General features: G+C 38.7%; 1 protein-coding gene across 1 annotated transcript in view; it reads left to right on the top strand.

Moving 5' to 3' along the window:
* Positions 1 to 20,477, top strand: part of Tmprss11d (transmembrane serine protease 11D) — a gene marked incomplete at its 5' end in the record, with an annotated part of 47,663 nt that extends 27,186 nt beyond the window's left edge. Inside the window, 6 exons of the mRNA XM_013145841.3 lie at positions 2,405 to 2,562; positions 7,149 to 7,187; positions 9,287 to 9,464; positions 15,501 to 15,760; positions 16,894 to 17,036; positions 20,168 to 20,477. Coding sequence (XP_013001295.2) covers positions 2,405 to 2,562; positions 7,149 to 7,187; positions 9,287 to 9,464; positions 15,501 to 15,760; positions 16,894 to 17,036; positions 20,168 to 20,329 — 940 coding nt within the window. The remainder of the gene's footprint in view (positions 1 to 2,404; positions 2,563 to 7,148; positions 7,188 to 9,286; positions 9,465 to 15,500; positions 15,761 to 16,893; positions 17,037 to 20,167) is intronic.
* Positions 20,478 to 25,016: the final 4,539 nt, after the last annotated feature.

The raw sequence follows: 25,016 nt of genomic DNA, 5'->3' as shown, positions 1-25,016 counted from the left end.
TTTTATTTAGGGTACTTCAGACTCATTGCAGTCTGAGGCGTCACATCTCCACTGGTTCTGTGTAGTTTTCACCTCTTCTAACATCTCTGCTCCTTTGCTATTTCTCTGATTCTCGTTAGTACTGAGTTGCTTCTCTTACCCTCTCTTGCATCCTCTTCGTTTCTCCACCTATATTATATTCTGCATAATTTCTCCTTTCCCATTCTCCAGTTAACTTAGCTTCAGCTTCAATTAACATTCTGTAACCATTTATTTTCCCATATCAATGAGTACGTTTTCCTGTTTGTAAGCTCTATTCATTTCCTTTGAGAATCTCCCTGGTATTGTTTTATAAAAACTTTTGTTTTCTCATTCTTATTCCTTTTTTATGTCATTAATCATTTTAAGTATACTTATCAATGAATTCTATCACATGATGTTTATTATGAAGATACTCTTGTTTTTTTGACTAGCTTTTGATGCACTGTCATTGGAACTATACACTTAAATCTATTTTTATTAGTACTGTATGTGTTTGCAATACATAATGAACCCACTGATCTTGGGGAATTGGGGGATCACGTCTTAATCCTGTCTGCACTCTGCTTCTCTCCTCCCGCTGCTCAGCCCTTCTCCTACCTTCTCATCGCCACAAAGTCGACTCCCATTTCCTATCGTCTATCCTTTACTTTGTGTGTTTATTTATATTTTTGGTTTCTCATGTAAGAGAAACTATGAGATATTTAGCTTTCTATATCTGACTTAGAGTCTCAAGGTACATATATTTCCCTAAAAATGACTCACATGTCTGCATTCTTTCTGTATGAGAAGACAATGCTCCACTGTGTATACATCTATCCATTTATTTGTACTTTTCCAAATGTAAAGATGTCATATTATAATGACCTGGGCATGCCTTTATTTACAGAAGCACAACTCAAAATAGTTAAATCTTAATCCCACTGTCTAAGTGGAATCCTCTGCAGTGTGATCTATGACACACTGCTGCAGAATATTTGCTTTTGTGAGACACTTTAAGGGGAGCAGAAGAATACGTACTGGGATTTTTTTTTTCCCATTTCTTAGCTTAAAGATTATGGAAAGTACAGATAGTATTAATGAGCATCCAAACATAATAAACATCATATAGCCAGGTTTATCAAGATGAATTCTTAAAAGGACATGTTTTTCTGTGTACAGATGAAATTTGGAGACAGAGAAACTTTTTCTTCTATCAGTTGACAAGCAGATACTTTTCCTCCTAATTCATGTTTTTACTAGAGGTTAATGTTTTGAGAATTCTGACCCTAATCTGAGGATTCTGACCCTATTCTGAGAATTCCAGTTCAACTCTGCATTTTGCACTAGACCAACGTCTTTTCTCCAGTCTCTGTGAAATTACTAAATGGAAGCCCTCTGAGTAGTCTCGTAAATACTATATAATATTCAAATTCATTATTTTTGGTTATTAGGGGTTTTCCTTGCTTTTTGTGAGTGCAGCTTTGCATTCCAAATGGAATTTATAATATTTTATCCAGCATTTCAGGACTTTTTTTATATGGAAAGCTTCTTTTTTCTTATTTGTTTTGATTTTCATGTTTCTAAAACCTGTAAATTAGACTGATTCATTTAGTGTCTGCTTCTCCATCAAAACAGGAGGATCCACAAGAGTAACCACTGTGAATTCTGATCACAGTTAATTACTGAAACAGCTTTCCATATAAGAAAAAAGATATAGTAAACACACTGTAAGTATTAGCTATTATTAGACTTTATCAACCTGGAAAAAACCCTCTGTCCTTAAACTTAACAAAGCTATATGTTAGATGCTCAGGTTCATTGTCTGGTTCCTGTACCCTCTTGTCTGGCTACAACACCAAAGCTTAATTTTTGCAGTCATACGTTAAAATTTTATACACCATTTCAATTAGCCACAGATACTACATTCCTAATAGTATAACGTCTAGGGTAACGTCTAGGGTAGAGTGATATTATCTAAAACAGACAAACTCACCTGTTTTCCATGTTAATTAACATATGTGCCAATTTTTCTGCTTGCTGTTGGTTCTTCTCTTGACTGCACATTGCATTAGGCCCATTGGGTTCAACGCTCTCAAATTCCTCTTGGCCTCCTCCTATCATCTCAACTGTCAGTTCTGACATAGTAATTCTAAATGTTAATTTAATAGTTACTAGCAAATATTTAATAAGAAACTTCATGTGCTAATGATAGCTAATTCTTAAAAGTAAATGTTTAATCAAAAAGAGTATATAGGTGCTGGGGATTTAGTTCAGCAGCATAAGCACCTGCCTTGCAAGCATGCGGTCGTGAGTTCGATCCTCGGTACTGATAAAAAAAGAAAGAGAAGAAGAGAAGTATATAGTTAAAAATTATCAATTTTTAAAATGCTTTTATGATTTATAGGCAAGAGGGTAACGGTGTGGTAGCAGATGTTGTCATGAAGTTTCGATTCAGTAGACGTAACAATGGAGAATCCATGAAAGCCAGAATTCAGTCTATTTTACAGCAAATGCTGAATAACTCTGGAAACCTGGAAATAAGCCCTTCAGCCGGGGTAACAGGCAAGTACCATTTTTGCACATCATTTTATTTCAATATGCCCCTCAAGTTTACTAATTAGTGAGAGACTGGCTCCATTTTTTTGGAATTAAACTTTTTAAAGTTATACTAAAGAGGTAAAAGATATATATTGCTTTTAATGTAAAAATACTCTTTTTTGGCTTTTCAACAGTTATATATATTTTAAAATATAATGCTTTCTTTTTAAACAGAATAATTTCAGCATGGAAGGAGGTCTGATACCTAGTATCCACATATAAACAGTACCCTTCAACTTGTTCCAATACGTCTCTAACACTTCTAATAAAGTGAAAATACACACTCAGTGTACATGCAAATACACTTTCTTGATGAAATTACTTAAGTTTGTTCTTTAAGGACTGCTGCAATGTCAATGAATTTTACAGGTTAGAATCTAAGAATATTTTGGTTTCAATTTTCTTCTTTGTGAAATGGGAATAATAATTTTTGTCCTAATGTCTCAAGGCTGCGTGGGGAAAATGTGAAAACACTGTAATTATATTTTTATGTTTAATGGATACATAGTAATTGTACATATTTACAGGGTAGAGTGATATTTAAATACATGTATAAAATGTATAATGATTAGATCAGGCAACTGGCATTCTATCATCTCAGATATATAATTTATATAATTTTTCTTTGTGTTGGGGATGTATGAAATCCTCCCTACTTGTTATTTTGAAATACTCAGCTTATTGTTGTCAACCATAGTCTACTGTGCCTCACAACATTAGAAGCTATTCCTCCTCTTCATTGCACTCCAAAGCCCACTGTTCATCCTCTCTCTGAGATCCCACATCTTTCACAGACTCCAATCACAACTATGTTTTCTGCTTCTTTTGAGGTCCTGCCCATAAGTAGAACACACAGTACTTCTCTCCTCTGTGCCCAACTTACGTTCGCTTAAGGCAGCATCCTGTAATTCCATCCATATTGCTGTGGAGGACAGGATTCCAGTCTTTTTATGGCTGAATGAGGTTCCACTGTGCTTCTGCTCCACTGTTGCTTCACATGCCTCCATCGCTGGTCACCCAAGCTAACTACGTGACGCAGTGTTGTGAGCAGTGCTGCAAGAAATGTGAGAAGCACACCCAGGGAGAGAAACAGCTGGGTCTGTGTGGTAGTTCTGTTTCTCATTTTCAGAGTCCCCTCTGTACTGCTTTCCACATGGCTACACGATCTCACATTCCCACCACTGGTTTGTGAAAGCTCCCCTTTCTCCATCTCCTCACCAGCACTCATCACATTTTGTCTTTTCAGTAATAGCCATCCTAACTGGGATGGCACACACCATTCCAGGATGCAGTGGCTGATTTAGCATTCATATAGTAAACTTTATTTGCTCCAACTTCATTAATGTTTATTCCTCCAACACTCATTAAGGGGAATATACTGTCGGATGTACAATTTGTGGACCTGCTAGAGGAAAAGTAAATAGATGCTCAAAGTCCAAAAATAATTTAAAGAATGATTCATATTGCATAGATTCCTTCATTTGTTGGAGAGCATTTATCAAAACCAAAAGTAACAAATGACGTGTGTATTTTGTGTACTGTTTGACTCTGTCCTACTCTGCAAGTTCCCTAAAGGCAGGAGCCCCTTTGCCTTGCTCACCCACCATCCTGCCATACGTGATCTAGTACATAAACATTGAAACATTCTACTTTGTTCACAAACCACTGCGTTAGGCCCATAAAGTCATCCCCCACAACCCCATTTCCCACTCTAGACTCACATCTCTTCTTGCAAACAAGGAGTAAATGCTTGGCAAGACTTCCAAGACATTGCTCCAAAGTCCATGGCCTAGCTGTGTCCTCACGCACTGCTGCCCAAGCCCACTCTGCTCCCGTTCACTAGGGAATTCCTCCAAAACCACTTGTGAGGTGCTTGTATTTTATTTAGCACTGCCTTAGTGTAGTTTCCACCTTCCAGGACCTCATAATCTAGATGAGGTAAAACAACTCAACCCAAGATCAAGATCAAGATCACAGAACTGAAATGCCAGGAACATATGATCAAGCACCTAGTATAAAAGACTGCTAAGGAAATCCAGGAAAGAAAAAGACCGGAATGTTTGGTATCTCTCAGCAAAAGGCAGATGGATGGACTCTGAAGTATGAGCAGGATCCTATATTTTGAGATGAGAGAAAGAAAATTCCATATAGGGAGGATGTGGAAAGAAGAAAATAATCTGTAATTAACATGCTTTGGCAGAACAAGTAAGGGAGGTGTGCTGAACAATTCATTGCTACTATTGCCATCATCATCTTTGGCACTGTTATCAAAGCACTTATTTAAAGAGCTCTATTTTTTAGGCATAGTTTGAAGTGTCCTGTGTGTATCTTTGCATTTATTTGGCTCTCACCATCTCCATATCCCATAGACAGTTTTATTCTCCCCATTTAGGAAAGAGAGATAATTGCCCAAGAGTAGCATCTGCTGCAGCTCTAGCCGGGGGACAGAGTGAGGGGGGAGATGGCGAGAGGATGGAAAAAAATAAAGAAATGAGAGCTGAGGTCAAGTGGAGCGCTCTCTCTGTAGCTCATTTATCTTTACATTTAGCAAGATAATGTCACATGATACCCCTTCACCTAGCAACCCATTGCTTGGCTTGTTCTCTGGGCTGGAGTAGCCTGTTCATGTGGCTCACCCCAGGCATCCTTTGTTCTCAGAAAGGCCTTGCTCCAGTCCCGTGCACTTGTGATGATCTCCTACTTCCCTTCCCAACACTCAATTCAGACAGGATATGGGCATTCAGAACTCAAACTCAAGCCTCTCTGGCTCAAAGAGTGAAGAAGCCTGCTCCCTGGCTCCACTGATGCTTTCAAAGCAAATGTAACCCAAATACCGTGAAATTTCTAGCTGGAAATAACTTTGCATAAACTAGTTTTATACCACATGAAAATCTATCTTGAGAAGTCTTAATTTATCCTATGGAAACAAGAACACTGATTTCTCATTAAAGTATTTCAAGCATGAAAAGACAGATCTGGCCTACATTTTCAGAAAAGACAGTCTGGTAAGATCAAAGAAGAGCAATTGAAAAAGCACAAAAATATTTTTCAAAAAGTACATTTGTCACTGTAATAGTGCTAGTGTCCAATGACTAAGCATGAACTGAAGCAGTGACAAAAGGGGTGGGCAGGATGACAGGGTTAGAAGTTACAGAACCAGAGACCAAGATGGGAGAATGATGAGAAAGGGGAAACCTGGCAGTTTCTAGCTCCCTGAGCATGAAATGACATTGAGGAGTTATAATAACATAAGTAATAAATTGCGTGTGAAATTTGATTACGTTGAGTTTGAGATGATTAACAGGCATGCAGAGAACACTGTCTAGCAAGTAGACCTTGAACTGGAAGCATCAGAGCTTCACTGTCTGATATGCAATGGCTTTCTCTGCAGGCCTGGCCAATACACCCTGCAGCAACGCAGGTACTAGCTCTACTGTACAAGGCTGCACTGTAAGCCCACTATATCTGCCACTTGCAGCGGTTTTTTTTTTCCCCTTTTGTGTGTCTGAAATTTTTCTTTCAGTTTTCAAAATACAGAACAAACATTATTTCCACCAGCTCAAATGTTATTTCCTCCACTGATAATGTCTGTGATTCTCCCTGGTAAAATTGTGCTTTTTCTCCATTTCACTCCGCATTTGGATTTATCTGAATGCTTCCTTGATTAATTCTACATGTAAATAAAGTGAAGACATAGCTCTTGTATTTTGCATACTCTTATACCTTTGGCACCTCAAATAATCAGTGAGCAATATATATATATGTATATTTTAATAAGTGAACAATTAAATTCTCTTATAGTATTTATCACACTGTATCTCAGAGTCTTAGTTACTTTTATTTCATTGCTGAGACAAAATACCCAATATTCAAAGTTAAAGGGGGAAGGTTTATTGAGCCCACAGTTGGTAGAGGTTTTAGTCCATAATCAGGTAGTTCCGAAGCAGAATGGCACATGACAGAGGGCAACAGTTCATGGGCTGGAAGACAGCAAAACCAACAAGAAACCTCCACAGCATCTTTCTGCCTTTTTGTATTGTATCTAGAGTGCTGGGATTAGGGTGGTGCCAAAGAAACCAGTGGGCTGATTTAGCAATTACACACCCTTAATCCCGCTTCACACCCTCTAGATTTAGTCACCTCCTAAAAAGCCTAAAGTTGCATGAGGCTTTGGGGGAACATCTAGACACAACCATAGCACCCAGTGACTTACTTACAGCTCTGTTTCTGAGTGACTTGAGAGCAAAGAGTTATTTTAAGTATTTGATGAGAAGTCTAAGCACAAACTTAGTGTGAATGACAATAGGTTGGGGCAAGGTTGTAAACAAATTCTGAAGCATGTGGCTTAGAATTTCTTTGAGGAGATTTGGAGTGGAATGTAGAAATCTGTACTTCAGCAATCTTTCACAGTGATTTTTACTATTGTTATCAGAGCACTGCACTTTAAGATATCAAGGCGAAATTATTTTACCTAAATGTTGTTAATCTTATTCTCATATTCTCTCTCTCTCTCTCACTCTCTCTTTCTGTGTATTTGTGTCTCTGTCTAGAAATTAACGACCAGGAAACAGAAAATATGTTTACTCAAGGTAAGTGTTGAATTTATTTTGCAAATATGCTTTGCCAAAATATAAGGAGGCAAGAGAAAGAGAGCAAGTGATTTGTGCGCTTTGCCGGAGAGTGTCTCTGAAGTTGATGTCTTTACAGTCACTGTGCTGGGTCATTAGTGGAACAAGACTGCTGATCTGACTGACCCATGGAGTAATGTCTGAGCTATTTGAGCTTCTTTCAGGAAAACAAAGAAACAAACAAAAAACTGAAGTAACAATATAGTATCACCCACCAGGTACTTAAGATTGGACATTTTCTTGGTACTTGGGGAATCTTTTACTTCCCTGGTCCTATGATGGCATTTATATGGAGTTATAAGACAGATTTCATGGCACCATTTATATAATTTTTCCTGACTACTAGAACAGCATGCTTTTTTTGTGAATTCAGACTAATCAAGAGGCATAATAAAAAAACAAATTTTTAAAGTTTTACCTTAAAGGAAATTCACTGTGTTCTAACACCATCCTATGTACTCTCTGACCAGGCCAGCAGAAATGTAATTCTAGAAACACACAACTTACTCTCTGACCGAAAGATTAGAGTTAGGAAGTAGTTTAGTATCCCTGTATTTCTGGCCTATCTCAGAAACTTAAGCATCTTTATAAAATTATGCTACCCCATGCATCTTTTTCAATTTTATTAATATTTAACTAAGGATTATTTTGAATAAAAGTATGCTTAAATAATTCACTAGGGAATTTATTTGAAAGAAACAGTATAGGTACCAAGGTTCCATGTACTCTTAATGAAATCCTGGTCCTCTGTTGGGCAAATTGCAAGGTAAAAAAACGCCTTCAAGTGGTTATCCTACTGAAACAGGGCACTCCTGAAAATCCAGCCCAGTAACACAAATGTTGGGGGTCTACATTAATTTCTTTTTTTAAAATTTTATTTAGAATGTAGTAAAAATACAACAGAACAAGATAAAACAAAGCCAATTGAGACAATGTAGTGACATTGGTACAGAACTTCAAAGCAGGATACTGGGATAGTAGTAATAGGTACTATAGCGTATCTCATAATCTTCACAATAGTTGTCCAGTCAATTAGGTATAGAGAAATCAAACCAGTGAAAGATCATTGTAAAACCTATTGAAGGAGAATATTGAATAGAGCATAATAATCATTACAAAACACAACAGTGAAAATAACCTTTGATTTGAAACAGAACATAGAGGGAAATACCCCTTATTTGCTATATTGCATATGGTCATCCTCCCAAGAAATACTCAGAACTCTGTCCCCAGTTGCTGACAGGGGGGAGGGGGCAGTAGGCTAACGGAAAGAGCTGAATGGTCTCCTCCTGGCTAGCACCAGGGGCTCTTACCAAGAGGGCGGCCAAATAGTCTTCTTGTGCAGCTGCCTAAGTACCAACATCTACATTAATTTCTTAGCAGTAGACTAGAGAATAAAAATTTGTAAGAGGAACTGAGTGATTAGCTTACCCCATCCCTGCTTAACTTCAGTTACTGAAGTATTCATGGGCTTCTTAAAACATAAATAAACCTAGACTCTTGGTAGTAAAACCCCTCAGGCACTCTAGAAAATATACTGCTGCCTGACAGCAATTCTTTCTGGAGCATGTGTTTGATCAGGCAGGTCAGGAGAGGGACAGGAGTCTCCTCAATAAACTGCAAGACCCCCCAAGGCTTCCTGGCTTTCACCCAGCAGCAGCGGGTGCATCAGTCTCTCATCAAAATGCAGCTTTTGCTTTGTCTGTGCCTTTCACAAGCGGCCAGGGAATGCCCATGCTCCAGAGCTACAGACCACATTTGGAGGACAAATCTAGAAACAGGAAAGAAATTTGCCAGGAATCTGTAGCCTGAGAAGGAATCTCTAGCCCTGGAGTATTTCACCCTCACTCCTGAGCCATTCCAAACCTTCCTGAAATTGTTCAGAAGTTAAAGCCCACATGCTGATTAAGTTCATAAGTTTGTTCTAGAAATCAGTCAATCGGCAACAGTACTTACACGTTTATCACACAAAGGAAAGTCAGAACTACAGGAGAAAGCCAGCAGCAATCACCAAAATGTCAGCTGTGGTCTCCTGTCACGTTACTTCCTCTTCTCCTCAGCATGCGGGGCCCGTCCAGACCTGATGACGCTGTCTGCAGAGAGAGTCGTTGGAGGTACTCAAGCTGACCAGGGCGACTGGCCGTGGCAAGTCAGTCTGCAGGTCAACGGTGGCCATCGCTGCGGAGGCGTCCTGGTCAGCAACCAGTGGGTCCTGACTGCAGCCCACTGCTTCAGAAGGTGAGGCAGCAGCTGCCCACAGCTGGAAATGATCAGGACAGATGCCACCACTGCTCTGGCACCAAATGTGATTGGGCCGAGCCTAGAAGTAATTCAGTGCAAAAACTCAGTGAAACTTTTTTTTCTATACATGAAAGCAAGAGTGCTTGTCTCCTTTAGCAGGCGAATTTCCTGGTTGTTCTTGGTTCAAGCTAATAGCACACTATCAAGGGAAATAAGTTTATACATCAGAATGTTTAATTTAAATCTTAGCTATGACAATGTAGAAATTTTGTTGAACCTCTTCCTATGCCTCTTTTTTTTCAAATTAGAAATAATATTGTAATTTATGTCTGAGTGTTTTGGTAAGATAGGTAAATGTAAATACACGTTCATTTTTTTCCTGTGGAAGATTTACATATCACATCCTGGAAGCTGATTGGCCGGTGGATGGCTGACTCAGAGAGTTCCTAATATCATAAACTTTTTAATTCAAAATTATTGAATAATTTGTGATGAGCGCAGATTTATGTATTGTAGATGCTAATATAAAAAAACACTACTGCTGCCTTCAGGGAGCTTACACTCTAGTGCTGGACTTAGAATACACAAAACAAATGATCACTGATAATGAGTAGCTTCTGTGAGATGTTTAGATAATGTACAACAAATCTTAGTAGAGATAACTAAAAGTATTATTTATACTAGATTAATAGCTACCAGTGAAAAGTGGGTTGCATAAGCTTAGCCTGTCGATGTAAACAAAAGGGTACACTGACAAGGTTTTAGGCTTCAGCATGATAAAAATCTGCTAATTTCTGATCTACCTAATTACTGAGCATCCTAGACTGCAATGATTGTTGGAAACCAAACTAAGAAAGATCACCCAGAAAAGTGGTGGTGAGGCCAGGTGTACCCTACACCATATCTCTTTTCTTCTCAGATTTTTTCAGTAACGTCTGCTGCCTACACATCTACCCTAGTAACTTCATACCCAGAGTCCTCGATAGTCTAAATACTCCAAATTTAGTTCTCAAAGCTTGGACTTTGAGCTGCAAGCCAACAGTATTTCTCTCTCCCCATGGACTCCGTCTACCTTTCCCCACCTCTGAGCACTGCCCCCCTCTATGAGTTCTCCAGAAACATAATCATAATATTCTTTCCAAACTGCCATTGCTCCCTGTTGAATTCAGTGGAAACTGCACAATTTCCTTTTTCTAGTACTTTACAATTTCTTTCTTTCTTTCTTTCTGTACTGGGGATTGAACTCACCACTCTCACTTGCCAGCCTGGTGCTTATGCCACTGAGCTAAATCCCCTGCTATAATTTCTTTCTTTCAGTAGAACATTAAACAAGGTCTCACTAAATTGCTGAGCCTGGTCCTGAACTTGTAATCCTCCTGCCTCAGCCTCCTTAGCAGCTTCCATTATAGGTACATGCCACCTTGCTCAGAAATGTTCATAGTTTCTAAGAAATGCTAGATTTGAGATTTTAGATTGCTATATTTTTTGTTGAGTGTTTTTGTTTCTCTTTTTTCTTGGTGCCAGGAATTGAACTCAGGATTTTGTGCTTGTCAGGCAGGTGCTTATGTCACTGAGCTATACCCCTCCAGTCCCTGAAGCCTGAAAAGGAGCACAGCTCCTCATTTCAATCTCAGGAAGGAGGACATAAGCACAGAAAGCCTGCTCGCCTCGGTGAGACGCAGCCCAGGTCTTCTGAACTCCGAGATAACACTGTCCAAAGATGTAGTGAGCAGGGCACCGTTTCCTCACCTGCTCTTCCTTTTATCTTTTGTATTCATCCTCTCATTTGTTACTACCGTGGACTACCTAGAGGTCTCCTAGCTGCCCACTGTTAGGTAAGCGAGGACTGTTTCTCATTTTATCCCTTTGTTTTCACTTCTCCCATTTGCCTACAATTTGAGTTAAACTTTAAAGAGAAAAAATAATTTAAGCAACTTCTTAAAATGTCTCTTAAAAACATCTGACTGCAAGAAGGAAGGAAGGAAGGAAGGAAGGAAGGAAGGAAGAAAGAAAGAAAGAAAGAAAGAAAGAAAGAAAGAAAGAAAGAAAGAAAGAAAGAAAGAAAAAGTGAGTAAAGTATGCTAAATTGGGACAGATTTACCAGAAAATAGGAACTCTTACCAGTATCTTTTAAAAGGCTTGAGGATACCATGGCCAATTATAATGTCTTCAGCTGCTTTGCTTAATTTCAAAAATTTTTCCTGTTTTGAGATTTCCAAGGAAACCTCTTCATATAAGTTTTCAGAAAGAACCTTATCTCAAATGTTTATTATTTAGATATTTGTTTTATTAATGCACTGCAATACCCAAAAATCCAGGGTCACTCAGAACAACCAATGAGGTTTTGCTTGACATATGACCAGCCTTATGCCATGATGCATAGATGTTAGGAGGATTATTGAATTGTCACTCCCTCTAGGAAGCTTTCTCTGATAATCTCTGATATCACTGTTCTGTTCTCAGGCAGGCACTGCATGGCTGAGCTAACTCCCAGCCCCTCCCTGTTCTATTCTCAAGGAAATTTTCTTCTTTTACAGTAACCTTTGTGATTTTAGTCTTTGCTGGCCTCTTGCACTGATGTGTGGAGCTCCTCAAAGGCAGAGCAGCCCAGCATGGTGCCACATGCCTGTAATCTCAGCACTTGGGAGGCTGAGGCAGGAGGACTCTTGCAAGTCTGAGATCAGCCTAGACTACAAAGTGAGCTCAAGGTCATCCTAGACTGCATAGTGAGACATGTCTCAAAAAGACAAAAAAAGAAAAAAAGAAGGCAGAGACACAGTTATTTAGATTTTTATTACCAGAGACTAATACCATTCCTTACGCCAAACAGACACTTAGCAATGACTTGTTGAGCCATGATTAGTGCAGCTCACAGCTACACTCACAGAGTGCCTACTTTGGGTCAAACTACCCATATTTGACACAATTCACTTACTTCTTAATACTTCAGCTCTGTGAGGGGCTACCAAGAATCCATTTTACATATAAACCGGGAAACAGTGACACTACCTCCCATAAGAGATAACGCTAATAAGTGCCACAGTCAAGACCGAAACACAGACATAACACTTTCCAAGCCCGGGCTCACTCACTTGCTGGGAGGAGATGCAGAGAGAGGAAAGAATAAGAGAGGGAAGCAGGAGAGGAATCTGTTTAAAATTGCCCCAGTAAAAACACTGAGCAGAAGAAGTTGAATGTAGGAACAATCATGGATTTGCCTGTTTTTAAAAACCTTTTTTCTTCAGAATTCTTACCTTGTCGATGTCCGCTCCCGGCCGGCAGGAAGGACACACGACAAAGTCTGGCAGTGGACAACCTTTTCTTTTATTTTTCTTCTCCGTACAGCCTGCCCTGGGATCGCTCCCAGCCGAAGCCTCCTCTGGTCCGCTCCCCACGGCTCCTTCTGGGCTTCTACTTCCGGGCTTCTTCTTCCCCCCCAGGGGTGGCACCAGTATATATACGGATACAGTGTCCAATCATGTTAAAGTAAGCAAGGCAAGCTGATTGGCTAACATCATCAGTTGCCAGGCAGACTATATTGTTGAGCGGGTTGCTTACGCGGTAAGCAGGAAACTAACGTGCTCGATGGGAGGGGTAATCTACCTCAGGCTTTGCTCTTTACTACAGGCCTCACGTCCGCCAAGTGAGGCGACCGGGCTCGGGGCTGCGGCTCCCAACATTACCTAATATTTGCCCTTACATTTGTTACTATATGTTATACACACATTTCTTAACCGTTTAATCACTATTTTTTGTATTAATCCCAGTATCTACATATACTCGACAGGAATCTTAAATTATTATTGGTTGATATTTTGCTTTTATTAATCATAGAAGAGACATTAAGTGAATCAGGCTTCCAAGTCATTGATGTTTTCTATCAGTATGCACAGGACCTTTCTCCTGTCATTCTTGGTCCTCCTCATCCCCAAAGCTTCATGCAAATATGCTTTTAAATATGCGTGTACCTTAAGGCTGGCATATAATTTAGTGCTACAGCACTTTCTTCTGAAGCATGAGGCCCTGGGTTATTCTACAGTAAAGCAAAAAGAAGAAAAGAATGCATGCACCTGCAAACCCTAAAGAGCTGTTTCTGCGTTTTTGTCTGCCTTTAACTTATAAAGGTAGAGCTGCTCATAGTCTCGTATTGTTTCTGTTTTCATACAGTCCTGGGAATTTACACCCCTCCCATTGCCACATAGAAATCCTTAGTAAGAACCACTGTTCTTCATCCAGCTGGTTGCTGTTCATTCCCATTTCCACAAGGAGCTCATAGTTCTATGTTAGTATTTTGGCACTATGACAAATTACCTGAGAAAAATCAACTTACAGAAGAAAAGGCTTATTTTAGCTCAGGGTCCAGATGCTTCCATCTGGTCTCTTGGCTCTGCTGACTGTAGGATGTGGTGATGCAGAGCAAGCAGTATGGCGGGGAGCAGGGGGTTCACTTGCTGACAGCTGGGAAGGGGAGAGAGGCAGACAGAGACAGGAAAGAGACAGAGACAAAGAGAAATAGAGATAGAAGCAGGCAGAGGGAGAGAGGCAGAGAGAGACAGAGAGACTGACAGAAAGAGAGAGACAGAGAAAGAGAAACAGAGAGACAGTGACACAGGGAGACAGAGAGGAGACAGGGGAGGGGAGCAGAGGAAAAAGAAACAAGACTAGTCCATGGCGTGCCTGCAAGACCCATTCCCTTCATCTGAATTCTACCTTCTCCCAACATCCCATCATATTATAAGCCATCAATGGATCAATCTGCTGAAGAAATCAGAGCCTTCATGTTCAAATCGTTTCCCTAAATCCTCAACTCTGCACACCGTAGAACTGGAAATGCGTGAGCCTTTGGGGGTGCTTCAGATCCAAACAGCAAAGCCCTGCTGTTAACCTTCAGGGGCTCTGTGATGCACCACCTGTGCGCACGTACAGTCTGATAAAGGTACCAGAGTGCTTTCCACATGCTTACATCCTCACCAGCAATGCCAGAAGTGTTCTAATGTCCCTCCTCACCCACTCATGATATTACATTTCTTATTTTATTTCCATAATTCTTATTATAGGAAGTATATGTTCACTGTTATAACTTCTATTTCTTGATCACTAACAACTTTGAGTATCTTTTCTTGTGTCTAGAATTTGAGAGGGTTTCCCTTTTTATGAATTACCAATTAATATTCTTTATAATGGTTTCTTGCCCATTTATTATAGAGTTACACATTCTTTGGGTATATTCTACAAAATTCCAGATATTACACATTCTGAGTACTGTCTCATGACTTCTTATCCACCTGCTAAACTTGTCCACAGAGTGTTCAAGTGCGACAATGAAATCCATCCATTTTTTACCTTATGGTATATATTTTGAAAGTTTAGCTAAAAAGCTCTAATTCCTAGGTCACAATGTTAAGTTTTGAATTTTGTATATTTATTTATTTATTGCACTGATGCTTCCTCTATCTCTCTCTATATATATTCACACACATGTATGTACAACCTATGTACATATATATGCACACATAAACAACATAACACTTAGCACAGAAAAATCATTCCTGAATTCATAAGACAGTGACGCCCTTTATCATCATTATTTAAATGAAGATACTTTCTCAAAGCAAAATAAAAGAGGGAAAATTGAGATTGAAAGGAATGAGTTAAAATTAAAATAACCACTATATCAGACTTTATAAGTTTCTTGAATAGGAGAATATAAAATAGGAAGATACCAAAGAGAATATTTGTGTTGTGCTAGCTATCAAAGTGTTAGAACATCCATGTTAGAATAGAAAACACCAAGAAATTATTTTGAGACATATTTACCAAAATCTTGCTGTGTCTCTTTAGACAAATGAGCATTCATTCTTCTGTTAAGGAGCGCCATGTGTTTACTAGCTTATTGTGCAGGAATATATAGGGGAGAAATGACAATCAAGTAGTTTGCAAGTTGGGAGCAGGGGTTCTGGCAAATGCAAAATCCAAATATTTAGAGTGCTCACAAGTTCCGTCTGCAAACAGCTTGTTTCTGTATCTTTTTAGCTACCCTAATGCTCAACAATGGACTGCCACCTTTGGTATTTCCACAACCTCTCCTACTCTGAGAGTGAGAGTGAGGACTATTTCAATCCACAACAATTACAATCCTGTGACTCATGAGAATGATATTGCAGCTGTGCAGCTGGAAAGGGCTGTCACCTTCACCAGGGATGTTCACCGAGTATGTCTCCCCGCAGCCACCCAGACTGTCACACCTGGTTCTACAGCTTATGTAACAGGATGGGGCTCGATAATCTATGGTGGTAAGTATCTCCAGAAAGATAAAACAGCCAAGACTGAGCAATAACACAGTCTCCTGCTATGTTCTAGAAACATCTGGAAGCCAGACAGGTTCTAAGACAAAATCATCCTGTACCCTGATCAGTCAAAGCAGTGGCTAGCCCTCAGTCTCATCAGCACCGTAAGGAAAGCAAAGAGTCTGCGGGGCGTTCTCAAGAGTAGCAATAGGGGAATGTCAAGAAATGAGTTCTTTACTAATCCAGAGGTTGGGTAGGAATCAAATGGCTTCACTATAAAGAAAAGCGAGAGGGCAAAAAGCTATGATCTAAGGACAGTAGCTAATATCCAACAACTCTCAGGTATTGATCACCTTTTGGGGTGAAGCCAGTATTTCTGCCAGGTCTGCACATATCATAGTACTTAACAATATATACATAATCATTACTCACACTTGTTTACTGAATAAATAAAACTGAAATTAAAGTGCGGACTTTGTGAAAAGAACAGCTGGAGTCGAGCAACCCACCAATGAGAAAATGGGGGCACCAGCCGGGGAACAGCAGGACAGCTGGACAGCTGGACAGCATCCCTGCACTTTGATCCTCGCCATCGATTATTTCTCCAACCAATAGTGCAGAGCCTTCGTCGCCCCACACGAATGTGTCTTTGTTTTACTTTGGCCTAAAGTAAGGGGTATCACAGATAAAATTTATATGAGGCATGGAAAACATAAACAGTGCTATTTTGAAGGAAAATCAATATAAAATAGATTAGCTCTTTAACCTTGAAACTAGACCAATTTCTCTTTCACTGCCAGATTAAAGATTGATCTCTGTGTTATTTTCTAATCCAGAGTCAATCAGTGGATAATTTAAGAGCTATTAGTCAATTGTAAGACAGCAAATTTGTTATCTTTAAAAATCACAGTGGCAGAAAATTAATATAGAAAAGATAAAAGAAAAACTCATCTGTCTAAAGGGTTATCCTCTCCTGTGGGAATTTTGGCTGGAAAGAAACGCCTACAGACATCTTCAAACACTTCCCTTGATAAATAGAGATAATGTTTGTAGTGCTTTTATTCTTTTTCAAATTTATTATAGAGTTATTAGGTTATATATCCCAAAATCCATTTTATTTCTGCTTTTATACTAAATAGGCAACACGGTCAGATATCTACGGCAAGGACAAGTCCAGATAATAAGTACTAGTGAGTGTAACGCACCAGCCAGTTACAACGGTGCTGTCCTGCCTGGGATGCTGTGTGCTGGCGTGCCGACAGGTGCAGTGGACGCGTGCCAGGTAAGCCAAGCAGCCACCTCCTCGCGCTCATCCGGAAAGCTCTGGTCACCTGGGGCACACCGCACAGTCACAAACATAAAGGGAACAGTGGAGACATGCAGTCCTGATCTCTGGAAACTCACCGTCAGAGTTTCAAAAATAAAATTCTTACAAACTTTTTCATGAAAAATTAACTTTTAACTGTTATGGAAGGGCTAAATAAAACATCTTTTTACAGTGTGGCAAATGTATAGCATTATCATAATAGCGTTATGTACTTCAACATTACAATGAATTTCAAATATTTGCATTAGGAAAAAATGTGAGGTATTTGAAGTAATGAAGATATTAGTTATCTTGATTTAATTATTCCACATTATTTTTATAAACATAGCATTATTTTCTATCTCATAAATGTATATAATTAGGTCAACTCACAGTGAAAAATAGTTTTTCAAAGTCCACAGCAATGATGAAATTTTGAAATATAAGTAAGTCTTGTGCCCCTTGAAGATAGGAAATTGCAAAATATGCAAAATCCTATTTGAGTCATACAAACTCCCAAAACTGTGTAACAGCACAAAATAGAAAAGAAATAATTTAAACCTAAGCTGTAATTTTAACCAGATTTGCAAAATAAATAATAAATATTTGCAGGATTGTAATAAAATTCTAATATTAAAGTTTTAAATAAAATTATTGACTTTAATATTCTTGTGTTGGAAATCCAACTCCACATAGTCACAATAACAGCTACTTACTATCAAAAATTAGGCAGACTGTAAAATAGTTTTATTTTGGAATCTCCTACTGTTTTCCTGTATACGAAAGATAAGGCTGGTTCTTCACATCAAATGTTACTGATTCATATTTAAGAGCGGATAAGCGGTACTTACAGTTCATGCCAGATTCCAATCCATGAGCACTTCCCCCAAAATGAAACATTTTATCAACCATAAACTGTACATAGATGGAAATCTATCTTTTAGTTTCTGTATCTCTAATAGTTATGCCCTCTGCTCTTAACCCTCTAAGTGGAGATGTCCCTGTGGTTGGCAAAGCTCGGTGACTTTTCAGTTACTAGTCACTGCTAGTCCTGAGCATCAACTCATATTTTATGATAGGTTTTCAGAGAATTCACCAATCACATAATAACACATCTCCATGCTGGCAATTTCAGATTTGCTTCAGATCATTGATTAAAACTGACTTAAGGAATATCTGAGATTTAAAAGTGTTACTCAGCCAGATGTGGTGATATGCTGAATTTACATCCATCATGGACGTAAATTCAGCATTCTGCAAGTCTAAGGCAGGAGGATCATAAATTAGAGCCCAGCTTTAGTCATTTAATGAAATTTTATCTCAATTTTAAAAAATCATTAAAAGGCTGGAGATGTAGCTCAGTGGAAGGCCATGTGATCAATCCCCAATACAATGTAAAATAAATATATTAAAAGGTGTTACACAGGCTTTACTTACTGATGATGCCTCTTACTTTCTCTACATAAATTCTGCTTTTCTTTGAGTCCAGTTCAAGCCATTACTCATCATAGAAGCTTCCCTGTGTTCCACCACAGGCTTCCCTGATTTGGTTCATGTCTTAAAAACAAAAAACAACAACAAATGGCCCTTTTGTTCTTTATTTCTTTCACTCATAGGTGCATTCATTCATTGAAGGACTGTGTTAGGTACTTTCTATGCAACACTCACAATACATTGCCTGTACTTGCAGGGTGATGGCCTGCATCAGAGGACATGAGTTCAAGTACCGTATCTTCAGTGAGAATGAAATGGCTAGGCACGAGGAAAGCTGCACGTCCCCTTATTTTACATTTGCTTACCTCCTCTTGATAAGACACCCGGCAGAACACTTTCCTGGCTCAGGAAAAGTGGCAACAGAAGCACAGTGACAACAAATAGTGGGAGGTGGTTAACTTGACCATCACGTGTCATCCAGAGGAAGGGGGTGCCTGCCCTACACAGGCCTCCAGCCTCACTGGTGATCCACACGTTGACCCTCCTCCCCCGTGTGGACCCATGATGAAGCAGGCATAGAGAAGCTCACTACTCAGAGCATCGAAAGAATAGCTGATGTTTCTAAACTCACATTTGGCAGTAAGAGTTGACTGTCATTAGTACTACCTGTATGCCGCATGATCTCAGTGCTTTGTGGGCTAAACTCTTTTAAAAAACACTCATAGAAAGCATTATTCACCAATAAGGAAAGTGAGGAGCAGAGAGCTGTTAAATTGCTTACTGAAGTTCACATAGCTGGAAAGGGGGGATTCACACCCACGATACCTCCATCATGTAGTATGTACGATGTGCTGAATTTTTCTCCCAAACCAAACTATTACATGTTGTAATATTTGTTGATTGTAGATCTTAAGTGGCTGGTAAATATCCTATAAGTGTTTTTGCTTGTTGCCATGTAAACTTTTTTCACCAAAAGAATATTTTTTTAAAGTAATACTAGGTAGCAGACACTGTGCAGGGTACTAGGGAGATAAGTGAGGCTTTTAGAAACTCAGTTTACTGAACAAATACTTCCTTAGCATCTCCGATGTTCTAGACACTTAGGTTGTAGTAGTGTTCAGAACAGATAAGTTCTGTTGCCTAGTGGGCTTTACAGCAGAGAAGGGGAAATAAACATTGAACTAATATCCAAACACAGTGAATACTGCTGAGATGTACAATTGCTGAAACAAAGAAAGCTAACAAGTGGGGTTAAATTCACAGAGGTGCACACACAGGCTTTGCGAATCCATGCAGGGGCGGTAATAGAGATACAGCCACAGAGCAGAGACACGAGGAGCTAACGGAATTCAAAGCCAGGGCCGGGCGGGTGAGGGGAGAGCAGCCGGTGAGAGGTGTCCCACATGGAGCAGGAAGGCTGAGCCGGTGGGAGGCCGTGGGAGGGAGCTGAGGGACTCTGGCCAGCTGCTTCTCACCTTCTTAGACTCACTGACCGGACAGCTTTCATATTGGGGGTTTGCAGTCGTGTTTGAAGGACTCGATGTACTATTTCAAAAGGAAATAGGCTGACTGTAGGGATAGAATGGGTTTGCTTCCTCTGTTGTCAGAGAAATGGACTCAAGATTTAGGGTCTGCCTTTACATATAAATAATCAATCATTTTGTTTTCTTCAGGGAGATTCTGGTGGCCCACTAGTCCAAGAAGACTCACGGCGGCTTTGGTTCCTGGTGGGAATAGTGAGCTGGGGCTATCAGTGTGGTGTGCCCGACAAGCCCGGAGTATATACTCGAGTGACCACATACCGTAACTGGATTAGACAAGTAACTGGGGTCTAGCGCAACCCATGCATTTCTGTTGCAAAGTGATCAAGTGCAATAAATGCATCTCTGTTGCAAAGTCTGAATGCAGGTGTGCCTGGCTACAATTCCAAAGCTTTACTTTTCAGCAGAAAAATAAAGCTGCGCTTGTTTCATTTTTACATACTGTTACAAAATAGAGCAGAATAAAACATTATTCACTCTTCCTTTATTACTGTAGATTTTATGTTTTCTCAGAAGAAACACATGAATATTGTATGGTGGTATGGCCACATGACAGGGGAAACATGGTAAACTAGCTGTAGCGTTTACAGTTTTATGACAATTGTATGTGCTATTAGTAAAAAAAAAAAAAAAAAACTAGCACCATGAAAATGTCTACTGAAGCAATCTAGGGAAGCAATCTAGGGAAGTCTCAAGGATCTGAAGAGGGTCTTCTGAGCATGGCTATGGAATTGATAAGTGAGATAAATATAGAAACTTGAGAGAAAAGAGGCAAAATAACATTCAAGATGTAAAGAATATGATGATACAAGAAAAATAGTATTTATTTAGAATTTCTGTTTATTTGATCTCACAAAATTTAAAAAGTGAAATTACCATACTACCTTAATTATCTTAAAAGAACCTGGCCTCTAGGAACTCTGATGAATTTCAGATATTTGGAAGATAAGATAGTTTATTCTTCACCAAAGGACTTACAAATAGTTTAGATGATGATTTTTGTTAAAAATATCCTTCATCTATGTAGAGAAGAAACTGTATGTCCTCCAGAGAAAAGCTTAGGATATGCATCTAATTGCATCTCAGGTACCCTTGTAACTGCAGTGCATAGTATTTCTTAACCACTGAACAAGAGTGAGTTAGAGATTTGATCGTCAGGAAGAATTCCTCAGAAGCAGCCTCCCATTACTGGTAATTATTTTTGAGAGTACAAGGTTCTTCAATAGCTATCTAAGTAGTGAATTGAAAATTAAATAGGAAAAAAGAAGGAAGAGTTGGTTTGTAAAGAGAAGATTTAAAGAGGTTTATACCAGTAAAGTCATCTTGGAAAGAGGAGTCTCTGTCTCTCTCTGTCTCTCTCTGTCTCTCTCTGTCTCTCTCTGTCTCTGTCTCTGTCTCTGTCTCTCTCTCTCTCTATCTATCTTTTTCTCCCTCTCTCTTGCTCTCTCTTCCTATCATCACCACTACCACAGAGTATATATTAAATAAAATCAATTAAATTAAAATGTAAAGGTGCAACAATCTATATAGTCTGAATCATGAGTCTCAATGAAATTTTATAGCTCCTACGGTAGCTAAAGCTTAGTTATGCATATGATCATCTGTGTGTCAGGATTTCCTCTGTACTCCTGGTTATGGAAACAATTCCAGGCATTGTAATGACAGCGTTTTGCATTTCCTGCTGTAACACTGAAGAAATCCACATTAACCAATCTACTTTGAGAGAAAAGAAGTTACAAATATAAATATAGCCACCTGGGTGAAAAAAATCTTTGGTGCACTTTATTTCCAATAAATTCTTTTACACTCTCTTCCCGTCTGATTATTTATGGAAGTACTCTTGCTGAAGGACAGTCCAAAACAATTTATTTAATTGGTTCTGCAATGAGAGAACTGACAAGCAGAGTCCTAAGGCTCAGCCCTTTCTGCCGCCTTATAATCAAGCTCTGTGGCTGACGCCAGCGTCAAGCTTGACACTCCCAGCTGCACCCAGGAAGACACTGCACTGGCAGTGCCCAGCAAGCCTGCGGGGAGGGCGTCCATGTCTGTGTGGGTGTGTCACAAGCATTGTGGATGCAGTCACAAGCATCGTTCTGTTTATACTTATATATTGGAAACTATTTAAAAGATAGTGTTTATGTAGCAGAAAACAGAGCCATTATTTATTGAAAAAAGTAAAAATTTACTTAGCAAAATGTGTATATTTTATGAAGACACAGAAAGCCAGAGGAACACATAAATAAAAAAACTTCTTTTTTGGTATACTGATGGGATTCCCCTTTTTGCCTCCTAAGTGACTTCACAAAAGTAACTGGATTTAGAGAGACATGGAGGTTTACAAATGGCTTCAGGCATTAAAAATCATTCTGAAAATTCCCAGCACCAATTTAGTTGCAGACAGTTATTAATGCCAAGAAGAATCTTGTTCAGCACATAAAAAGCATACAAATTAGCCAATTTTAAAAAGGACAAACAAAGTGAATATGTGATACTCACACCAGGTTTAAAATAGCATCCAAACTAATGCAAGAGGAATTACCCCAGAAAATTTAGAGCAAACAAGTGCAGTGTTTATTATGCTAACTGATAATCTTATCTATAGCATGGCATTCATGTAGGACATACATTGAGCTTCACTGTGCTGCAAGCTACTAGACACTAATGAAACCAAGATAGGACAGGGCTTTGCTCATGGGGCACTCAGAGTAGATAGCAGTGACAAATACATTATGCAATGTAATATAGTGAGTAAAATGATAATGAGTGCTACATTCATCACAGGATAAATAAAGAGATGGAGGACAATCCTAAAAGACAGATCAAAAATACTCTTACAGTAAAATCAAAAGTGAGACTCTCAGAGCATTAATTTGCTGTGACCATCATAATTACTCTGTGATTAGGGGAAAGGAATCTATGAACCTCTCAGATTTTAAATTTAAATCATTCAAGACCCTCTTTCACTATTCACTTCTTTTTTCTTTATATACTAAATATGAGATGATTCATAGATCCAAAATAGGTTTTTTCTTTATATTTTTATATGTCTGCATAATCAGAAGCCAAACCTTAAAATTCAGTCCTCTCCATTTTTGAACAGTTTGACATATCCCATTTTGGGAAAATACATCATATTCTTGGGACTTTATTTTTATAAGAAGCTATTGACTTTAAAAGCTAGAAGTCTATCATCATGGAAGATTTTTAAGCAAAAGTGGAATGATCACTTGCAGAAATGTGGAAATTTCTGTAGTGAGTTGGGTTTAAAATCAGATTTTTTTCCCCAAGATTCCATCTCAATCTAGATTATACTACTAAATAATAAGCAACTCATTTTAAGATTTTTCAGTACTGGACACAGTGCCCAAGGTCTTGTGGATGCTAGGTGTGTGTTCTACTACTGAGCTACACCTCCAACCAAATACTTTTAAGACACACAAGATCTCAACAAGAAAGAAGAATTTCAGAGTACCAGGGACATTTGATTATTTGTTTAATTTGCTATACATTCATTAAAAAACTTAAAAACAATCAAGCTAATTAGAATTTGAATTAAATAACAGTCCATTTTGGAGTAAAAGGGCAACTGAATAAAATTAGAGAATTAATTTAAAAAGCAAACAATATTACACAGGGCTGCCTCTCTATATTTATCCTAGCTACAATCATGTAATTTAGACAAAAGTTACCAGTATAATAAAAATTGGTTGATACGTTAAGGAGAAAACTTTCATTTCCTACAAGAAGAGCAAAGCAGGAGAAACCATAGATGATTTTTCAACTATGTTGAAAAATAGGAACACAGTTGACATAAATAAGTTTCTATTTTATTTTAAAAGTAAGGGCAAGAGTTGGGAGAGAAATCACATGGTCAACTTTCCATTTTCTGAAGACTACTCTGACTAATTTAAAGAGGAAGAACTACAAGAGGAAAACTAAGTGTAGAAGAGCTCTTGGGACACCAAGCCTGAGACTGTATGAGGAAAGAACCAAGTCACCTTGGATTAAGGAGCTCCCACTGAAAAGGCTGAAAAAGAGCTTAATTCAAAAAACACCTAGAGAAAGAAGTTTTACTGCTCACGTTTAGGAGAGGAAACATCAAGGTTCAGGCCCCAGCAACCGAGATAGGAACGTAAGAACCAGGAGGCTGAGAAGTCAAAGCTGCCTTTGAAATCTGTCACATTTCAAGTACACGAGCACTGAGATCAAGGCTGCAACTGTAAAGATCTATAGTTCCCGGCAGCTGTAAGACTAACAATATGTACTTAGCAGCATTTGCAAGAAAAATGTAAGTGAAATAAGGATCAAAAGCCAAGTTACAATGACTAGAAGAGAAAATAAAACAACATAACATGTTCTCTTAACGACCTCAAGGTAGCAAAAGATAAAGAGAATGAAAAAGGATATTATAACAAAAAATATGAGAAATGTGAGAAAACTATAAATTTGGTCTATTGAAAAGAGGAAGCTTTTGTTATTCAAACAACACTATTTTAGGAACAAAGGATAAAATAACAGAGTAAGAATACAATATTCACAATTGCAGAGGACACAAATTAGATACTCTAGGAATACATGTGAATGGGCAGGAATATTCAAAGGGAGCATTACTGATAATTGCCAAGCAGTGGAAACAAACCAATGTCCATCAATAGTAGAATGGATAAATAGATTTTGTTATATCCACAAAACAAATACAAGTAATAGAAATGAATAAAGTAAATCTGTATCTAACAAAGGGTTGGACCTTAAAAACACAAAGATAAATTAGGCTTGGTGACACACAATTTTAATGCCAGGAGAGGTTTAAAGCAGAAGGATGGAAAGTTCAAGGCCAAGTTAGCGAACTTTGTCTAAAATAAAAAACAATTTTAAAAAAAAGGGCTGGAGAGGTAGCTAGGTGCAAAGGTCCTGTGTTCACGGACACCTCCTCTCTAATAAACAAAAGGTAAAGTAAAAGAAGCCAGCAACAAACTAATTA

This window comes from Cavia porcellus, unplaced genomic scaffold (assembly GCF_034190915.1).
Source record: "Cavia porcellus strain 051 isolate PalLab524CR breed Dunkin Hartley unplaced genomic scaffold, mCavPor4.1 scaffold_30, whole genome shotgun sequence".
NCBI classification, from domain to species: Eukaryota; Metazoa; Chordata; class Mammalia; order Rodentia; family Caviidae; genus Cavia; species Cavia porcellus.
This window is presented reverse-complemented; position numbering and strand designations above follow the sequence as displayed.